The sequence below is a fragment of the Pelecanus crispus genome, chromosome 5 (assembly GCF_030463565.1).
Source record: "Pelecanus crispus isolate bPelCri1 chromosome 5, bPelCri1.pri, whole genome shotgun sequence".
NCBI classification, from domain to species: Eukaryota; Metazoa; Chordata; class Aves; order Pelecaniformes; family Pelecanidae; genus Pelecanus; species Pelecanus crispus.
In genome coordinates, this window is record NC_134647.1 from 77,127,888 (window position 1) to 77,149,708 (window position 21,821).

Sequence of the window (21,821 nt, forward strand, 5' to 3'; positions counted from 1 at the left end):
GCTCTCGCAATCAGGCGTCGTTAGAGCTAAGTCACGGTGCGACGGGTCACCGGCACCCGGCAGGACACGCTGGGAACACACTTTGTTATCACAGACAGGCAGCAAAACAGCTATCCTTGTTTTTTCCTGGGTTTACATGTCATCTGCAACTTCCCTTTCAGTTTCAGTATTTATTTTGAGTTGGTTTTGCTGCCATTTCTTGTTTGTCTTGCATACATGCGCCTGCCTTCCATTTCACCACAACTTTCCACCAAATAAAACCATATGCACTGCCATAGCAACATTTTAATACAAACACAGGGTAATCTTTGTTCACTGAAGTACACGGCTCAGTTTTTTTTTTTTTGCTCTTATTAACAGAACCTGCATCTGCATACAGTTTAACTGAATGTCATAGCAACAGCATAAACACGAATTCAAGATATTTTTTCCTTCAGAGGAAGGAAGAGTAAATGTTTTCAGGAAAAGAGCGTGGGACTTAAGAAAGCAGAATGAAATGTTTGTGACCAAATAGGGCCTGACCTTACATCATCACAGCTGTATGCTTACTCTCTGAAAGCCTGCTCTTGCAAGGTGTTATACATTCCCAGTTCCTACAGATGTCAACAGAGAACAGCCGTATCTGGCAGGGCGAGGTCTGAATCGCGGCTACGCTTACACACAACACGGAGGTTGGACTTCCTGTCAGCGCTACAGCGAACTTCGAAATTTCTGTACTTTTTTAGACCAGAGTGCGTGTTCGGCATGGTAAACAGTTTTACTCCTAATGCAAAGCAACTGCAGTAACAAAAATTGGTCCGGCGTGCCTCTACGACCTAGCGCCAACCACACATTTTGCGGCACGACTCTCTCTTCCTCTACGGCTCAACAATTCCTAATGCGGCAATAAATAGTGAAACCCAGAATTCAGATGTGTTCATTCAAAAGTTAGCTGTTACTCTGACAGGGGGTATAGTGTTGTTTACCCATGACAACTCAGTAACTTATGTCTCATACCCGCAGGAATTTATACAAAAAAGGAAAAGAACCAAGTTCTCTCATATGGCTGACTCAGTCCTACCTCTCAGCTATTGCTATGCGCTTAGCTGTGCTCTATTTTTGTCCTTAATGGCTTGTGAAAGGGATGACTTCATTAAGCTGTTAATTTCTTGAAGTAGCATGTTCATTCAGGACAAGAGCCTCTACTCTTTGCTTTGTAAGCTGATGGTCCTTCAGCTCAAGCACGCTCTGAGGGTTCAGGGTTTGAAACCTGAAAAGTCTGAACATTAAAAGCAATGCTGTAACGACGCTACGCACACAAAACTTGTTCCTCCTGTGACAAGTAGTTTATAGAGGAAAATAAATGAGTAAGCGTAGCAGGCATAAAATCAAGCACTCGACACAAGCTGGTGTTGAATGATGAAGATTAAAACATCACACAGTTTTCATTCACGGACATCATCTGCGCTCAATCAAGGCAGAGTCCTGTAGGGATCCTCATATAATATGATCACAAGAGTATGTTTTCAAAACGGATAGAACTGAAGTCTTCCCAGCAGCCTCAGCTCCATGTCTTAAATTTCAAGCACTTGACCAGAAATTTAAAAATACAGCTTTTAAAGATGTATTTTCTCCCTTCAGTTTATTACACAACACTCGTTCTGGGTTAAATCAGTGACCTTAGTGTCATGAAGAATCATCACTGTTGCAGGACCTGCACTGGTCACCTGCCATCAGTAAGGCTGAGCTTTTAGCCAAGAGACCGTTTTGATTCAGCTTTAGAAACAAAAATTGAACAAGTTTTGCTAAACTGAATATTTTAATTCCATCTTGGCTTGCATGTGATGAATCTCCACTGTTCTAACTAGCATAACCGTTCTCAAAACCAAATAAAAACAGGTAAATAGTAACCTGGGAATGAATGGCAAATGCTACCAAGGCCTTTTACTCTCAGTTTGATTGAACTCTAGAAGATGATTCCCTGCTTGCTTTGGGAAATTTTAGTTCTAGTAACCACCACAGGAATGCTCCTTAGTAATTTTTTAAAACCTTCATTAACATAGGAAAAGATTTAAATCTGCAGGCTAGATTTAACAGCATCTTCATTTAAAAACAAATTATGGTTGCGTCTGGCTCACAAGGAAGCTTAAACTAGATTTATGTAACAAAAAAAAAAACAAAACCACAGGCAAACCTTTTCATACCATTAATGAAAACCTCCAAGAGTGTAGGAAAGTACTGCAAATTACAAATCTGTGCTCCTCAGCCAACGACTAATCACACACACATGCAGATCAACGCTAATATTTGCAGCACTCTAATTTCCACTGTGTGCTATGAATCTTAACAGAAATGCCATGCTTTTACTCCAGACGAAACATTTTCTGGCAAATGAACTGTGGTAGCTTTGCTGTTCTGCTCTTTTATCGGTGTTATGAACGGGTTCAAGACTGGTTTAAAGTAATTTGTGGCTACCAAGTCAGCGTGCAGTAATCACTGATTAGGAAAAGCTTATTCACTTTCACTGAACTGAAAAAATATGAAAGCAGCACCTATAGCTAGGAATCCTGGTCCTTTAAAAAGAGTTAAAAACCCCAAAGGTTGAAACAAGAGGTGGGCAGAAGACCAACAATGACTAAAAAAGAAAACAGAGCACAGGTGGCTACTGCCAGGCAAGAAGAAAAACTTGCCTGTTTTACCAGAGGTTGCAAAACACACAAGGGAAAGGACACGATACAGCTGTGAGAAAAAGTAGTATGTGACTACAAAGGTCCAACGCTCCTTCCAAACTTCAGTAGCTAGATGTCAGGGTGAATAATCTTTTAATGGCAATTTGTTTGCAAAGGTGTGGAAAAAAACCCACCTTCTAAAACTCTGAACATCTCAAAAATCCTCTGCATGCAGCATGACTGGTAAGGAACCGACAACCTGGTGCCCTGAAGCCTAGACCGAGAGTCTGGAAGCACGAGCCCTCTCCCATACTGCTGCCACAGCCTCCTGTTACCTCAAGTTCCTTCACCGCTTTCTGTTGTCTTTCTACCCACAATGTCAGCACTGGCGGGAAGAACAGTTGTGACTGAAAAACCACCTTCATGGCAGCTTAGTGTGCATCCCATGCCATCACCTTTTCTCTCAAAGGTGCTACCCTCACGCAGGAGACAGACTGGGGTAACAACGATGGCAGCGACAACCTCACAGAGCTGCTTACAAAGCGATCGTGTCCGTAAGACTTTACAAATGCTGACTTAGCCAGCCCCTTGCAAACTAACCCCAAACGCCCACGCTGACTCCCGAGGACTCCCTGGTGCAAGCGCGCAGAGGGGCCCACCCCTCTCAGCACACGCTGCTCTCGTCCTCCGACGGACCCCACGGGCACCGGGGACTTACGTACAGGGATGAGTGGTCTGGGATCTAGAAATCTTCTCGGAAGTTAACAACAGATTGCTATTGTCAGCAGATGATACAGTGCAGGAGTATTTTTTTAAGGTTTATTTGTTCTTAAGTAGGTAAATTTAGTTGATATTCCAGTAAATATTTACAATACCTGGCTTCAGCAGGTAAACTAGTAATATGAGATGAATAACATAAGCATTGTTTAGAAGTTCAATACATTAGCAGTAGTGACACTCTATGTATCCATTTCTATTGATTTTAAAACCCATGCAAATTTAGAAGATCAGGGTAGAAGATTAAACATACAGCAACGTGCCACCCTGAAAACGTGGTTTGACCTGACCTTAACACATTAAGCAAGATGCAAGTAAGAAAAAGAATGTATTGCACCGGGCACCCAAAATGTCACCGCAGAAGATTAAAGTAAAAAGTAAAGTAAGATCATTTGCAGCAGCTCAGCATAACAAAGAAACACCCTAAAAGAAAATTAATCTAATGAAACATCAGTGGGGTTTTCTTCAGTAATTTTAAGTGTTAAGATTCAAATCCACATATAAATACAATATGTGATCAGACAGTTAAACTCAGAAATCAGACACTGAGCTGTTAGGGTAAAAGGAAAAAAAATATATTGTTGAAACTAACTTGGAAACTTTAAATTTGGGTTACTGTGATTTATAAAAGATACATGGACAAAAGGGTGCAATTAAACACCAGTTTTTTTCTGGAACCAGCAATTCCCTATCTCTTTATTTACATTCCTAAATATGCATTCCTAAATCCAAAAATAGGCAGGCAGTTTGGAAGTGCTGCCTTTAGTGATGGAAGCAAAACCAAACCTCTGAGAACGCAGCTGTATAAAAAAAGATTAAATTAAATAAAAAAAAGAAAAGGCTCATTCCACCCTCTTCTTTCAAAGAACCGTCACAAACTGTCCCGAATTTCCCCTTCTTCCATAGATGAACGGGATGAACTTCCACTGTCCGAGTCCTCTGCAGGTTCACTGGCATCTGAGGGTGTAGGACACAAACGAAAAACAAACAAGTGATTAGTTTCAGCAATGTTATTTGCTCAAACAGAAGCAGTTTCGTATCTTCTTTTCCCTTTAATCACACTTCGTTTGAGGACAGCTATTTCATACGACATAACCAGTCTCATAACATGGGATAAAGCCCTGGGTAGGACCTTGTTGTTGAAGGAGAAAGCAAGACAATGTTGAGAATTTCTTTTAGTTTTTAAATTTCGGTCTTTCAGTGAAGTAGGTAAGCAGAGCATTTATCCCACACAAAACTTCCTCTTCCTCCACTGAGATTTTCAAATCGTTCTCTTGGCTTATTTGTTTTAACTGTTGTTTTCTGCATTCCTACATATATATCACAACTATAACGAATTATAAATCATTAACACTTTTATTAGCATTTCAGTGAAGATGGGGAACTACTGAGAAATTCTAAACAGAAATAGAGAATTAAGATGATGCACCTATGTACTCCACCCACATGTGCCAGCACCCCAAAGATGGTGTTAAGCTGTGTGAACCCATGAGCTAAGGCCAATGAGGTTAAAGCTGGACAATAACTTGTCCTTTAGGACACTGCTGTTGTGGTCTGCTGAGATCGTATCATGCAGCACTCATTTCCCAAACTGGTCTTCAGCCTCACACCCCGAGACTCCTCCTTTAACAAGCACTGACCCCGGTCACCTTGCGGTGAGGTCACCAAATGCCACTGGTTGGTGGCACTCAAGCAGCACAAAAATAACCTACAGCAAAGTAGGCCCACGATTCACACTCTGCTCTCATCGTTATTTTCAGTATTTGATCCGACTATGAATTTAAAGAAGTTTTTGAGCATTTAGTGTCAGATCCTTCATTAAGGAAACATTACTGAAAAGGAGCTGAAGCAGCATAGTGACTGTCTTGCCAATGTAAGTTCTACAGCTGGCAAACACGGATAATACATAGGACACAGTGTGCACCTGTACAGTTTCAATGGAATTTGTTCAAGAAAATAGAAGCATTTCACCCAGAAACATCAGAGGTCACATTTTGTCTACATTAAATCTAGTGTATAATCAATTAAAATTTATATGCCAGATATGTACTGAGTAATGCACAAAGTAAGGACTGTTTTTGCCCCTAAGTCCTGTGAAAGCTTCCATAATCCCCTACTATCTTCAGCCATGACTGACCTTGTATGCTGAAATCAGAGCACCTCTAGCTTTTGCTATACGCAAGTCAAGCAGCAGAACATCACATAAAAGAATGTGGCAATCTTCTGACTCACACTGAAGCTCAACAGGCAAATTTTAGCTTTAATCTGTTACAGTAAGTTTTATTTAACAGGACTTATAGATATTCTTCACTCAAAAAGAACGTATTTTTATGGTGTTGATAGCCCTGCCTATAAATTAAGCTTGCCCAGTCCTTCCCACCATAAAACTGTCTGCAGTTTACTTATAATGTAAAATTTAAACTCTGGGTTTAAATTTTGCCGTGCCAGTTTCCTTCCTCAATCCTTATTTTCCTTATTTCTTTGAAAGTTTCAGCCAAAATACTTCAGCCATTTCTCAGAACAAGGATAGGAGAAAAAGGTTTTGTCCTCATTAAATTCTAGCAGTCTCTCTTTGAAGGCGTCCAGCTCCAGCTCTCCCACAGCCTTTGGGGGCAGTAACTTGAATTGCAGGGAGGAACGGTGATCTTTCCCCAGCACGTGCCTGTTGCTGTGGCTATGAAAATTTGCCTCTGTCCTTCCTTGGAAAGGGGGTAGATCTGCGGACTGCTCAGTAAAGAAGCATAATTTTGTAAGGTAAATCTCCACAAGACTTTGTTTCTTCTTGTAGCCTGGGTCCTTTGAAAACAGACCCCGGAGGGCTATGGTAGTGGAAGACACCCTGCCAGGCATCCACTCATCAACGCGGCACTGTTTGCCTGCAATGCCAAGGGGGGGTCAGCCGGACGGGCGCTCCGAGACAAGTGTCCCTCCGGGTGCCCGTGGAGAAGGAAGGCAGAAGGGAAAGTCACTGTTGGCAGAGATAGGATAACCAAGAGCAGGATGGATGACTTAGGAGGAGTGTGCAACTGATACAAAAAGCCATACATGCCGAAGAAACTGCAAGTAACACACAAGATGCTGCAGCAGAAAGGTCACTGCTTGGGAGACAGGAGTGGGCTAAAGCACCTCTCTGATTACAGCAGACTTCTCCCTGGAGAGTCTGGAGGTGAACCCAAGATTTCCACTCTTACCAATTAATTACCTGTGAATGGAACTGCTAAGCACACTAAATACTGGTTTTTCTCCTTTATTCTGTAAAGATGACACACAACACAAGAATACAGTGGTTGTACCACACTTTAACAAAAGTGGTATTTTGTTTTCAAGTGGAGTAACAGCGACAATAAAACCCTCCTATTTTTATATTCATGTTCTGATCCCACTTTTCTTGAAAGAATCTGGAATTACTGTGGCAGGCTTCCACTCTTAACAGAAAAAGCTCCAAGAACAGAGGGTCCAAACCAAACTCAAGGCTGAAGTTAAGCATTAATATGTTAACTAAGAAGATGTACAAAAATAAATTATGATCAAAGTTGTGAAAATCGTGTTATTTTTGCCATTAGCTATAATCTTTTGCTATGTTATACCCAAGACCCCTCAATGGGGAACTATGCACTTGATTTTTATGGAATCTATAGAAACAGTTAAAAAAAAAAAAAAAAGAAAATTAATGGTTCCCAAAGCCTGAAGTAGCTGCCAGTGTTCCCTGAATACCAGCTTCAGGGATGACTGCTAACTGAACGGTCCCTGCAGCAGAGGAAGGTCACCATCTTGAAGACACACACAGTGGCACTGCCCGGTGACAAAGCTATGGGCACTTCCCCAGCTATTACTGCCTCTCTCTCCCCTTTGCCCTTCTACTCTGCCTTTTACAGAATCACCTAGTTCCTGCAGCAGCATGACCTCAAAATACAGTTGTTCGATCAACACTTACTGGAATCCATACCCTTAAAAGGTCAACCTAGCTACTAGCTCAAGAGACAGTAACAACCACCATATTCAGATTAAGTTTATAAGTCAATCAGTTGTCATTCCCTCCTGACATCTAAATCACAGCAGTAGGGCTGACTACTGAAAAGCAAGGGACCTAGATCAAGAAATAACAGATAAACTGAAAGTACCTAGTTTCCTTGAACTCCAGTATACGTATGTGCACTCCTAGGGTGAGTATCAGTGGAGCTAGTTGCTCAGACAAGACTCCTACCTCGCCCCCGGCGTGGTGTCTTGCTCTCAGAAGCTCTTGCAGTACGTAGCGCAAGAAACGTCTGCATGCCACTTCTTTGAGAGCAGACTGCTCCAATGGATCGCTTAGTGTCATCTAGCCAGAACAGCCAAGATCCGTGGAAGTTTGATATCACTGGTACAATATTCTCAGTCTCATATTTATTCAGTCATATTATATACATATAGAGCCATGATTAAGCTGCCGCAGAAAAACAGCCATTGCAAACATATTTCAAAGGTTTTCCTCAGAAATCTGTAAAAATTACAGACTGGCTCATCGCTGAAAAGTATGGAATTTGATAACTAAGGTGGCTAGCTGGGGGACTAAGAGACAAGGGAACTGATTCCCTCTATCAGCAGCTGCAGAAAGTGAAGCCAGGACACAAAGCCTTTATACTGGGGAGAAAGACGGAAATTAACTTCAAAACTAAAACACAAATTTCTGCTAGACCTGGACTCTCCTCTAAGTTAACTCCAAGATAAAAGTTTTCCCTCAACTAGATACTTTTCAAAAGGTAACACTGTGCTTTTAACCCACCTGAAAAGCTAGTTTGCCATTACGATTTCTAGTAACTACCCTGTAATTCAGAATTATTTGTCCAACGTTAGGAGTTACGCTAGGAAATAAAGGAGGATGATTCCTTTGTATGATTAGCAGGCTTACTTAAAACTCATCTTCCCCAGACAGCTTGACTTTTTAGAAATAACCAACTCTGTCAAACTTCGCTACGGACAAAATTTAGCATAAGTCTGAAAAGTTGTTTTACCATAGTGGCTAAAAATATACAAACAAAGACTCAAGCACCAGTAAACAAAGTTGGGAAAACCACATACAATACAGCTTATGGATGTAAGCCATCAGCCAGCAGCTTCAAGACAGAGCGTTCATAACAGCTTTTTTACAATAATCTTTTAGATTCAGAGGGAAATACAAGACATACTGCACATTCCTGTCATTATTAATAGGTGTATCCTTAATTATTGTTTATTTAACTAAAATATCTAAGTATAGCATAACAGGAAATAAATACATGCTTACCTTGGCCAAGAACCACCATGTCATTCTTCAGTGTTTTCAAGACCACAAATAACGTTGGATACTCGATTATTACTTTGCCTTTCAAATTGTCTAGGAGGCTTCTACTGGCATCCAGTTCATTGTACCTTAAAAATAACAGGGAAGTTTATTTTGGATTTTTATACTACAAAGGACATAGTGTACACTTTCTGGAAAAGGGGAAAAAAAAAAAAAGGCTTTCTGGCAATTCACAGGATTTTCAGATGATACCATGTACAGAAGATCTATCTTATGATTCAAATTACATATCCAGTCTTATTATCCAACTACGTAATTTTTTTTAAACCCTCCTAACATCTAAACATAAGAACAAGAGGAGAATCAAAGTCAAATTTCTCTAAGGGCTGAAATGTTTTATGTGTTCTTAATGAGTATCTTTACCAAAATCAGATATGGACATAGGGTTATCAAAATGGATATATTTACCAAAATCAGATTCTAAATTAAAAATATCACTTGATGTTCTACTTATGGGTTTTAACACTACAGATTTAATTTAAATGGTTAGTAGTGTACCTTATTTATCATGTTTGCTTATGAATTATCAGAGAAGTACTGGGAAGATGAAATAAAAAGCTATCTGAACAACTACTCAAGCAAAGGTATATTGGAAGCACTTAGAGCTCTGTTTTTGCAGAAGTAAGGGCTCTGATACCCAGAACACGGGGGCAATAATTTCTAAAAAATGGTACAATATCCCCATATATGCCTAAGCAAATCTCTGCTTACTGCACCATCCGCAAGAAACTCCCCATAGAAATCCCCACATACACGTGTGCTACAAGAGGCGCACGATTCGGATGCGCAGTCCTTTCCCAGAAACGGACTCCTCTTCACCCTGAAGGGTGAAGCCAGGCACGTAACATATGATGCCACGGTAACAGGAAGTAAACTGAGCACCTTCTCCATAATTATTTCCTAGAACTGTAATATTGTCTCCCAACTCTCTCACTGGAAACCTGGACGTGGGATTTTGGGGAAAGGAGGAGATATTTCAAAGCCCTTCTGTAAGAGAAACCCTGTTGCTTTCACTTGCTCTAACTGCGGCATCCAACAGATGGTCTGACACTATTACACTGCAATCTGAGTTATGCAATTCTTTCTGTAATCAGCATTATTAAATTACTACTAAGCTATTGTATCAGTTAAAGGCAAATGAAGTTCAAAACCAAAATACACTGTGGGCAGCTGAGTGGAGTATTTCCCATAGCTGCTCTACCTTCTCTGATCATTAACATATTATGCATTTGGGTTTTCTTTTGCCAAAAACAACACTGGATGGGTGAAGGAAATGATATACTTTATGATTTACAGTAATGTGTGATTAAGAACAGTACCTCAGAGGAGTCAGCACACAAGAAGAATATTGAAGGTAAAACAGGATTTCAGTTCTTGGGATTTAAGGGAAACTTAGTTTGAGCAAAAACTACTCTCTCATATTCAACTTCAATCATCATGAAAATATTTGGTTTCATGTTTCTCTCAACCCAAAGTAATTACGACCTCTTCTTACTGAAACCCTTTAAAAGGGATAACAGTATATTACATTTCTTATTGAATCAATGCATTCATAACTTATGGATTAACACACATGAACAGAAACATATTTACTGCTTTATTTACAGTACTCTAAATGCAAAGTATGGCAATACCTTTCCTTTGGCAAGGACTTCAACACATTCTTTTCTGGTTAAGCAAACATTTACCACCAAGAGGCTAAAGTAATTCACATGCCACAATACACTTTCCATTATCTCATGTTTTAGACAAAACATCTTTAGCGTCCAGCTTGGCATAAGATAAAACATTTGTACTTAAAACTATTTCATGATAGTAAATTACTGAAGTGTTAGATCACTGAGTCAGAGCTTTATCTTTTTTGTTTTTGAAGTAAATTTTATTGCTTGAGAGTGACAGAGAAAACATCTAGATTTTTAGTGCATAATGTAGGTTGTAAACCTCAGGGAGACAATAATAAAGGAGCTTAATGCTTCTCTTTTTTAAACTTTGCTGTTACTGTCTATGCTATCTAAAAGACCTCAGTCTACCACATTCCCTACTTCACACACCAGTGCAAGTTCAGGTTTTCTGCTAAGCCACCTGCCAACCTCTTCCTTGACTGTGCATGCTTAACAGACCTCGAAAGAAAACTAATACTTGTCACTCAATTCTGAAGTCTAATACAGGAATGCTCCTGAGCAAGACTGATTTTTCAGGTTCTCTCTGAAAGACTTTTTCATGATTAAAAACCTTCCCAATTTCATCCCAGAACTAGAACAAAGTCATACATTAGAGGGTGAACACCACAGACCCATGGGCAAAAGAAGAGTGCCCTGTAAGGCTTTTCCAGAAGCCTATATACAAACACAATTTAAGTTTTTACTTATCAAAAGGTTAGACCTGTTTGGAGAAAAATGAAAAATGAAATGAAATGACATTTTTACAAGTCTTGGAACTTCCTGTACTGGTTATTCACCAGGATGAGCTGAGGAGGTAGGGTAACACTGGGATGGAGGTCCTCCCATGGACTTGCAGGGAAGTAGACTCACCACAGGTATGAGATGGAGCAGGCAGAACCTGGTATCAGGTATTACCAGATATTCTTTTATCACCATTTTTACCTACTTGTCCTGTACTACTGGGACTGCGTAGCCGGCTCAGTAAGAACCCGTGAAGAGCTGCAACCTTCTTCAGGCCCTTCCTTCACTGTGCGCTTCAAGTGACAACCCAGTAAAATGAATGGCAACCAGCGTCAGTCTGTCCTTTCACTCGGACTCTTCCAGGCTCCAGGGCCAGATGCAGGAACCGACTTAACTGAGGCTGTCATCCTAAACAAGCTCCTTCAGCCCTTCATGGCAGGATGGATTTGAAGATAAGGCTGGCTCCAAATGAACTGACCCCCCTGACAGAACCATTGCCTTAACACCCCATCTTCACGCCTTTCTTTTGAACCCTCCTCCTGCTTTCTCCTTTCTCCCACTGCCCAGTTCATACCAATTGTCTGTGCTATGGCTTCCCAATCCCTGTATTCAGCGGGACTTCTCTTTGCACCCTTCCCTCTCAAACTTCTTTCCTCCCTGGTATTTACTTCCCACATATTTTCTCTCTCCCTTCCATACATTCCCTCAGCCTCCTTGTCCAACACCCACCATCTAATAATACACTTCCCTGATTATTTTCTTGCCCCAAGCAAGGCTTTCTGCCCATGTCATGAAGCAAGAAATAGGCCTGGATTTCTTCTTAATAAGACGACTCCATTTAGAAGGACCACAAAGAGACAATCTTGGCAGACAACAGCTTTTGATTTTAGCTGGAATGAAATAACAATAACTGCTTTTTAAAGGACAAAAACTAAATAAAATTTGCCTGCCAGCAGGCAGTTTAAAAGCCTACAAAAAATGTGACAATTGAGAAAATTTAACAAGATTCAGCAATCCCACATCAGTTCCCATATAATCTGTTACATTCGCTCTACGAATGGCTTCGTTACCTCTCACAAAAGGCTGAAATTAATGTGGCTCTGCGCTTCTGATAGCATCTATGCAAAGGATAGTTTCACTATCTATAGTTATTCCACCACCTTCCAGGAATTCAACAATTCAGCCGCCTAATCTGTCTCCCACAGGCAGGAATGCCGCATTAGGTCACTGCATCACAACACGCTCCCCTCAAACGTAGCCCGTGGCTATCATTGCAGTGGCGCAACTTATCTCCATGAATTCAGACAGCAGGAAATTCCCTGCTGATCAGGTTTTCCTGAATGTCATCTACAGGAACTTTGATTTTAATAATAAAGAAAAATCTGCAATCTGGAATTAAAGATAAATTGTAACCATGTTATTTCTTTAGTTTAGCCTTCTAGACACTGAAAAGAGAACAAACAACTTTTAACCATCGAAATAATTGTAAATACTACTAAAATGCATACTTGTATGATGATGTTCATAATTTTCCTGTGAGAGAGATCAACTAAAACCCTTGCGCATATTTTAAACAAAGACGATTTTTCTTCCTAGAACCGAGTGGAAACATCGAGGTATTTACTTGGCATAATTCAGACAGAATAAATCATGCTATCTATTTTGGGCCTAGTCCTAAAAATCCACAATCAAACTTCTGCTAACTTATGGGAAGAACAAAGAACTTTTTTTTTCCCCCAAACAAAAGAGGGTAGCATTTCCTAGGTTTCTGCATTTGCCTAGAAGAGAGCAAAGACTGGGTACAGCATTTAAAGTCTCTCCCAAGCACTCATTCTGAAGTGCTGCAGCACAGCAAAGATAATAACTAACAGATGGACTTTCATTCCTAAGTGGTGAATAACCTCTTCGTGTGGTTATGATTTGGTGAACATGGAAGTAGTGAAATGCACTCTTGAATTAGGTATGAAAGGAAAGTTATATGGCAGAAAGTAAACACGATGTATTGAAATAATGTGGAATTTTTATATTTAACTTTGCCACTAGAATTCTGACATTCTAAAAATCTGGAACACAGTGAATTTTGTTAGTCCATATGTATGAAAAAGAATTAGAATATTCAATGAACAAAAAAGCAGAGACCTTAGGAACAAAAAAAGGAGAAGACTTGCCATAACACTTCCCTTGTAACTAATTCTTACCAACAGCTGAACAATATGAAAGACTACTCTGCTTGAACACTCTTTTAAGGAAGGGGGACAGGAACCAAGTTCAAGTTTATATTTTAGTATAAAAAAAATTATATTACAGTTTACACCAGTATTTTAAAACCTGCTAGCTCCTCCTTCCACTCTTGGTCTATGGCTTTTCTCCCAGTCTAGGATCTCCATAATTTGCCTCAACAAATGTTCACTAACCTCTCCTCCATACCTGCATAGCTCAACCTATACCAATACAGACCAGAAGCCTGGCCAACCCTTTTCAAGTTAGATCCCCATCTTACTTGATGATACTTACTTACAACACTTTTATCACAGATGTTCTTTTTCTGAAAAACGGAAAATTAGGACAAGAAACCTTCTCTTATCAACCGTTTGGCCCACAAGTCCTGCTAGGAACCAACTAAAAAAAGTACAGGAAGAAAAGTTGCCAGCATACCAGAAAAGCATCTCGGACATTATCACCATCTCCTAACTATACCTACATACACAGAACACATAAAGGCACTTCCACATAAGAAGAAAACCATGAACCTGTTCCTTTTCCTTGCCATATTTTGGCCATAGATCATCCTCAAACAAAGACTGTATTAAGACAAGCTGTAACAATCCGCGGTCTCCTCTCTTTTACGGGCTATAAGAGGCCCCTCCACTAGGGAAACTTAAGAACTGCTCAAAACTGAAGTGTAAAAAGGGGAAAAAGAAAAAAAAAAACAAAACCAAACCACAAAACCCCTCTTCTTACAAACGTATTTCAGGGAGTAAAACGTCCTGGAAGAAAAAAAAGTAATACCCAGGTGCAGACAGCAGGAACACCAATTGTCACCTGAATTATTTGGCACAACAGTAGATGTCCAGAAAGATTTAATGGTTTGTTCACTTTTACCCTAGAAAATATACAAAATAGTTAATGGGAAGTAGAGATAAGCAAAATAAGACTACAAGTATGTCACTGTAGAAGCACAAAGGCTGTCCTTGTTTAAACCTCTTGAGAATGAGGCAATTGCACAAAGAGAAAAACACAGTAAAAGTTGTTTAATGACAATAATGGAAAAGTATACCAATTGATGGCAAAACCCATAAAGCAGATAAAGCATCTGCTGCAACAATTTAGTGGACTGAGCATTAAGAGTGATGTGGTAAAAGGATTCAGGATGCACAATAACGAGGTAAAGATTAACTGGAAGCACAAACCATTCTGCATCTTTTAGTTACGGGAGAAAGTATGACAAAACAGAAGGAAAATGTGAATCTAGCAAATGTCAGTTTCTTGGATTCAGCAGAATTTGGTTCAAAGAATACAGAAGTAAAGTGATACTGAATTTCAACAAAGCAAATACTTTCTGGCCTATAAAAGACACAACTTCGAGGAGCCACATGCATGCCTACCACCAGAGAACTGCCATGCCTACCATCGACATTGCGGGATCCAAGGGTGGTGATAACTCTCTTTTCTCTCTTCCCTTTTCCTCTTTTTCCTTTCCTCTTGTAAGTATTTCAATTAGAACCCACGTAACCCTACATTACACTTTCCTAGTTCCAGTTGCCTACCGTTATGCTTTCCAAGTTCAGGTTGTTTTTTACCATCAATAAAGTGTTTAATTGATCGCTTAGTGTTGTTTCACCTTAATTTAGCGCAAGGGAATCGCAGAACTGCCACAATCCTCCCCGGGGCAGCCCAGTTTGGATCGTGACGACAGACTCATGAAACATTACTGTAAGTAATTTTAGAGGTGGGGGGCATACCAAGGAATACCAAAGGATGCAATGAAAAACCCTTAATACATCAAGTTAGAAAACTACTAGGTCAAATCTCATTTGACAAATTAACATAAGCAAGCAGTGCACTGATAAAATGAACAGAAATATAAAATTGATGAGAAATCAGTCATTGTAAATTGGCTATACTTTTGTTATTCCACTTGGGTTACTCTAATGAACCTCCACTTCAGGAACAGGAAGAATTGATACTTCTGTCATTTCAGATCCCCAGATAGCAAATTCTAACTTCCAAATTTAGCTCACATGGAGATAGCCTGAATACCCCCTAACACTCTGTATTAAATGGTGGAAACATATCCACAAATTTATACGTACTTGCATGGGAATCACAGTGCCATAAACCTTCCATTAAGGGGTTACTAATGCTTTACAATGAAAAGAAAAAGCTATGAAATAAAGAAAACAAATTATTTTCTTGGCAAACAAGCAGGAAGGTCAATTCCCTCCTTGGCAAGGTCGAAACAATCAGCCCTAGCTCATTTCCGTCAGGAAAGAGAAAAAACAGAGGGATTCCCATTTGGCAGCATCAGCAGGAAATAACAAGTTTTCTCCTTCCTGACTGGAACATAAAGAGGTTCTCCTCTACTCCGTCTTTGTGAAAACGCTGATGGCTACACTGCCGTGTTTCACAGCGCTGCAGCTTCCAAGTTCAGCCTATCACTTCAACTGCCCTTAAATGCGAATGAGCTTGTATCTTTGCTCCTAGCTGCCTCCTACTCCAGGCTCCCCATGCTGCCTGGTCCCCAAAATTGAGAAACTCGGCCAACTTTGTCAGCATCTCATTGTGTCTTTTTCTTCCAAGAAACTAGCAGCAAATCCTCTTTTTCCTTCAGAAAAAATTTAACAGCAACCCAGACAGATACAGTTGAATTAAACCCCTCGATACATCTCACAACACTTATGCTAGACCAGAATAGGACAAATGGTTTGAACATTATTTCTGCTCTACAGCCCATTTTTACCAGCCCCTTCCCCCAGCCAAGGGGCAACAGATTATTCAATGGGGTTTTTCCAACTGCAATCTTTTCTTAGGCTTCGTGGCCTGTCTTCTTGCTTTCAAGTCTGCCTTATATGTGCATGCTACATGGTACACAGACTTCCATGAAGGCATTTTCCATATTATGTGTATGTTACATAGCACATACATACCGGCAAGTTCCTCTCTGCTCCCTAGGAGAGACGGAGGGCTGGAGCAAACTGCAAGATTGTTCTTCAAACAGCCTTTCCTAACGCACACTTCCTCAGAGAGAGGAGAGAAAATCTGCCTGTGCATATGCTGGGTATGCGGCTCCCATGCTTCAAGCCCCGTTATGATGCAGAAAAGAGGCTACTGTGTACAGTTTTCTTTGTTTTAGAATTTGGGGTCTGCCCACCTGCCTTGCAAGGATGAAGGGTCTGAAGGTCCACCACCACTTGACTAGACAGGACAAACCACCGGCTGAAGCCAACACTAACACTTTTATTGTCATCTCATCCTCCACCTCTTTACTTACTCACATATTCCCCCTCTGTGAGTGGTCTGGATCTAACTTGCTCCAACATAGACTGCAGAATTTTGGAGCGGAGGCTATAATTTCAAATAAATCTTTGTGCAATAGATGTCTCAGTCAGCGACTCTCTAGCTGGGACACTCCAGAAACCCTAATGCAATACCATTAATTATAAAACAGTTCATCCAGAAGAATTCAGCATGAGTTACAAAATGCTGGATTGTTACTTTAAAAAACAGGCGCCTACTGGTTCATAAAGGAATCCCTTTCAAGAAAAAAAAAAAAAAAAAGATTGCTCAAGATAGTAAGACAGACAAATTCTGGTTTTTTTTGAATCATCCCAAAAATCTTCTCAAAGGTCAAGTAATTGTTGTCAGACATCATAAACATTTAGCTACGCATGCTACAGATTCAGATTATACATACTACTTAGCAATGACCAGTTTTCTGCTTTCCATCTATGTTGTGTAATGTAGGATTCCAATGAAAAATGCAAGCAGATAGGAAGTTAAAGTGACTATTTTTTACAGTAAAAGCTGTGTATCCTGGCATCTGTTGCTCTGCATCACTTTTGTCAGCAGAGAGACTGATGTTCAGATAAGGAAGGAGCAAGTGAAAAATGACACTGAAATGGCTGCAGTAACAAAATTAGAAAGCCCACAAGGACCTACAAGAAAATGTAACAAAGTATTCCATAAGAAAAGCTGAAGTTTTAATAAAAAAACCCCACAAAACAAAACCCAACACTCTGGGAAAAAACAGCAGCAAGCATTAATATACAGGAGTGCTGTGTTTAAGAAACAGACTACAGACCAAATTCCCTTTCCCCTTGAACAGCACAGAGTCGCCAGAGCCTGACTGCAGTTGTGCAGGGAAGAATGACTATTGTAAGCTAGCTCCCTGCTTTTGTAAAGCTGGCAGAGCTGCTTTTGTGCCAGCTGCTTCGAGCTAGAGAGGAGTAATGAATTCTTCTGTCAATCTTCTGCTGGCATAGGTTAAAGCCAGCTTGGGGTCTGCTCCAACTCATGCCAAGGCCAGCAGTTCAGCCAGGGATTTGTATCGTTAATTCCTGTCTCATGTATACCACGCACCACACAAACGTGAAGAGAAATTGCTTCCTAAGTAAGGCTGGAGAATCTTAAATAAACCACCCCACACTTTTCAACATTTGCAGAAAACGCAGAGGAGGAAATAATGCTTGAAACGTGCCAATGCCAGTATATTTGTTTTGTTAGATGACGTAGTTTTTGAAATGAGGTCGTAATGTGATAATAAAAAGAACTGATCCATGCACCACACTAACAGCAATGATTTTTTAGAGCAACTGAATTACGTACGAAAGGCAGAAAGCAAAGACTATAAGCTGTGTTGGTTTTAGATGAAGTTATTCACAAATAATAATGCAGAACAAAGTGCCCTTTGAAAAATGAAGGAGAAAAATTAAGGAGAAAATCAACACTATCAATATTTGAGGCTATCTGCAACATATTTAAATGTAACAGCTTTTAAAAATGACAGGAAAATAAAGAATCCAATATAAATACAACATTTAAAAAGATCTGGTTGCATTACATTTATATTATTCTTCGAATTCCAAGATGATTTTCTAAAAGTCTGTTGGCATCTTTGCACACACTAAAGCAAAAAACTTACTTCATCTTCTTCAATCTATTACTGTGACTACTGCGACCTACTAATGTGATCTAACCCTTAGTTATTTAAAAACAATAGACTACAAAAGAAAATTCTCTTTGAGCACAGAACTCAGTCATCCAAGGAAATAACTCTCATTTCTGCCAGCTGATCTTGAGACAGGGAAGTGTTCCAAAATTACTAACATCATCCAGCCTTCTGGGAAGCAACTGCATTGGATCAGTTAAAGCAAAGTAAGTGTTCACCACCATAAAGCAATGGCATTTAGTAGAGAAGAACCTCTGATACTTGTTTAGCAGATTTTCTTCCCTGTGGTCCACAAGAATTAAGTGGCAAACATGCCAGTATTCTCGTGCGTGCCAGCCAGCGTCACCACAGAGAGTAAGAAGCCCCTTGATGCTGGAGCTTGTACAAAAATGTTTTTGATATTTTTGGCTTTCTGAGTAATTGAAGCATGAGCTGCACCAGTACTACTGCTCTAAAAACCAATGCTACAACTGATCCTGTATGCATCCCTGCATGGCGTGGCAGTTGTACAACAGGAAAGCTACAGGATACAGTCTGGTGTTGCTCTGTACTCCAGCTCCTTGAAGGATACGGTCCATTGAAAGCAGTGGGCTTTGCAAAGATTTTAAGGCCAACCAGACTATTTTCCAAGTGCCTAAGTATTCTGTCACTGCCTACTGATTATCTTCAAATCCCCCAAAGTCTTCTGTAACAACTTATTCTGAAACAATGTTCACATACCATTCTGAATATATTAACAGGCAAAAAAGAAAATCACTACATAAAAGACCTAACACTGATGTTTAAGAAGGCATTATTTTTTAATTCCATTAAACTAAATGCATGTGATTAAAGACGGGCAACTATCTAAGCTAGATTCATGCAAGATATTACTCAACGCGGTAAAAGAGATATTCCATTTGTGTTGTTTAACCTCATTAAGATTTAATTAATTGTCTCTTAGATTAAAATACCTACTGTAAACCAAGTGTGTTGCAGTTATTTCTCTTCTAGAAATAGGATCATCTTGTACAATAAGGATGAGTACATAGCTTTTTCATTAAATATCTGTAGTTATGAAAAACCCAACTCTGACCATTAACTTACTTATAAGAAATATCAAGGGTCTGCTGCATTTAGGAATTCTTTTTCTGGGGGTTGGTTTGGTTTGGTTTTTTTTTTTTTTGTTACACAAAGCCTAATAAGGCAATTCTCAGGAAAATAAGAAGGTGTATTTCCCAAACCAGATTGTATAATTTGGCAGTTGCATCTTTCGTTTCCTTAGTGGAAAAAGCAATACTCTTACCATATGAAGTCACTTTGAAGGCATCCCAAATAAAGGACTGAAGACAGTCAGGACACTAATTTATCCTGAATAAAGAAAAGACTACTTTATAAAAGAATGTAGACTGTAAAAATCGTCCAAGAGGCAGCAGTTAAACCTTTCTTGGAATAGTTACAGCTGAGAGAATGGACACCACCCACCAACTAAATATTGCATAACAGGTGATAGAGGCAAGCACCACCAAACAGAAAACTATTATAACCCATTCAAACGCAGATTTTTTCCAAACCAGGGTTTTAAAGGAAGAAGAGAGTTGTGTAACACTCGTTTTTTCAAACCCTCCTTCATAAGGTTCCTTATAAAGTAAGTGCAGTCAATGAGAAGACTATCAAGTGGTGTAACAGTCACGGTGCTATAGAGTGTTAGGTGACAGGTAGGGAGGAGAGGACATGATGAGAGATTATGCTTTAGGTTACTCCAAGTAATTGTGGAGTGCTACCAATTCATACTGAAAGCAAGACTTACAAGCTGGTTTTAGAGAAGACAGAAATAAGAGCTTATCACAAGGTTCTCTAAGAACTGTCACCACTGATGATAAAAGGCATCTAGCAAAAAGCAAGCAAGCACCGTGTTGTTTGGCAGCCATCCATGATATCTGCACACCAGCGGATTTATCCAGTTGCTTTCTGAAGTTCTGCAGAACTCCTGTGAGAAAGCAGAAATCTGTACTACATGGCTAATTTATATTTCTGGAGAAAGAAAAAAAGAAAACCCCCAAAATTTAAAGCATTCTGCAAAGGATCTTCAAACTAAAAGGGCCATTTGCTGTGAAACACCGAAAACAGCCAAGCCTAAACCACAAACTCCTGTTTCATAAACAACTGCAGGAAATACTAAAATCCCTTCTATAACATACTTATCTTAAAACTAGAAGACTAACATTTTATAACCCATAATAATCCTGCTTAGATGTTCTCTGAAACATCATTGCACTTCCTCAATAATATGTAATTGTAACTATGAAAAGTATTTTTTTCAAAAGGTTCTGCTAAGCCTAAAAACAACATCCAATTCAACAACATGTATTTACAGCCTTCCTATTATCTAGTGCTTGCGGAGAAGGAATTTTTCTGGTGGGCACAGGGGAAGTTTTGGATAGTGTAGACTTGCAAGTGTAGACTTGCATATATTAGTAGACTACACCAGTCCTACTCCTCCAGTCTGCCTGCAGAGTGACGGAAGAGGATTTTGCCATACAGGAACATAGAGCCTAAAACCACACAGAACGAGGTGGCACAGGATGAGAAATTACTCGGAGCTGACAGCAGCACTCAAGGCTATACAAACCAGCAGTTAACAGCTCCCCACTGTTAAAGAAACGTGGATGAAGAAACGTGAGAGTGCTCCGTCTGCGCTCAGCTTTTGTTCCACGCTGAACACCACGAAGCAGCAAGCCGGTCCCATTTCAATCCCAAGTACTTCCACTACAATTCCAGGTATTGATTTATAGAATGAGAGCTGTAAACCTCCAATTAATTTAACTGGGGGGGAGCCAAAAGGAGAAGAAATCAAAATAAATTCTCTCTTACTTAATTGTAATGCAACTACAGTAAAAATTTAAATTCCCTCATAGAGCCTTTGTCACAACAACTACACTGGCATAACCGCGCCTGCTGGCAGACACACAGCTTATGTCGACAGAAGATATTTTTCTGCTGATATAGCAGTCCCATCATTTCAAACAAACTTTGTTCTCTGCTTTCAGAAGTGGAATTTTCTTTCAATATGCTGCTTCCTTGACCTGTCTGCACTGCCACAGCTGGGCCTGCTCCACCAACTTCTATGAAAAGATTCATATAATTTCCAAGTGAGGAGCTGCATTCCTCAAGTCAAAAAACTTTTCTATTTTAACTTTCTACAGTTCTTTTTAAACCTCACCTTCACTAAGTGGGATAAATACTAATTCCTGTGACTTTAGTATCAACCAACATAGCTCATTCTGGGAATACAGATGAGGCTCAAACTTAAGGATATTTAAGTGCAGCACAACTCCAGAGATTCTTCTAAAAAGCTTCATGAAAAAGAATTCTCTCTCAACAAATCTGTGAGCTAATGAAGTATTGTACAGACTTCAGAAGAGGAAAATGGTTAAGTAACAAAAAAAATTGATGAGCACAAGAGATGGTCAACTTTGATATTAAATTGGTTTCCTTCCCAAGCCGCCTACGCAACTTACATACCT

General features: G+C 39.8%; 1 protein-coding gene across 1 annotated transcript in view; it reads right to left on the reverse strand.

The window, feature by feature from the left end:
* Positions 1 to 3,460: 3,460 nt before the first annotated feature.
* The window catches only part of ZNHIT6 (zinc finger HIT-type containing 6), a 36,691-nt gene continuing 18,330 nt past the window's right edge, over positions 3,461 to 21,821 (reverse strand). The window contains exons 11-12 of the mRNA XM_075711227.1: positions 8,689 to 8,813; positions 3,461 to 4,382 (exon numbers count right to left, since the gene is read on the reverse strand). Of these exons, the coding sequence (XP_075567342.1) occupies positions 4,297 to 4,382; positions 8,689 to 8,813 (211 nt within the window). The 3' untranslated portion in view covers positions 3,461 to 4,296. The remainder of the gene's footprint in view (positions 4,383 to 8,688; positions 8,814 to 21,821) is intronic.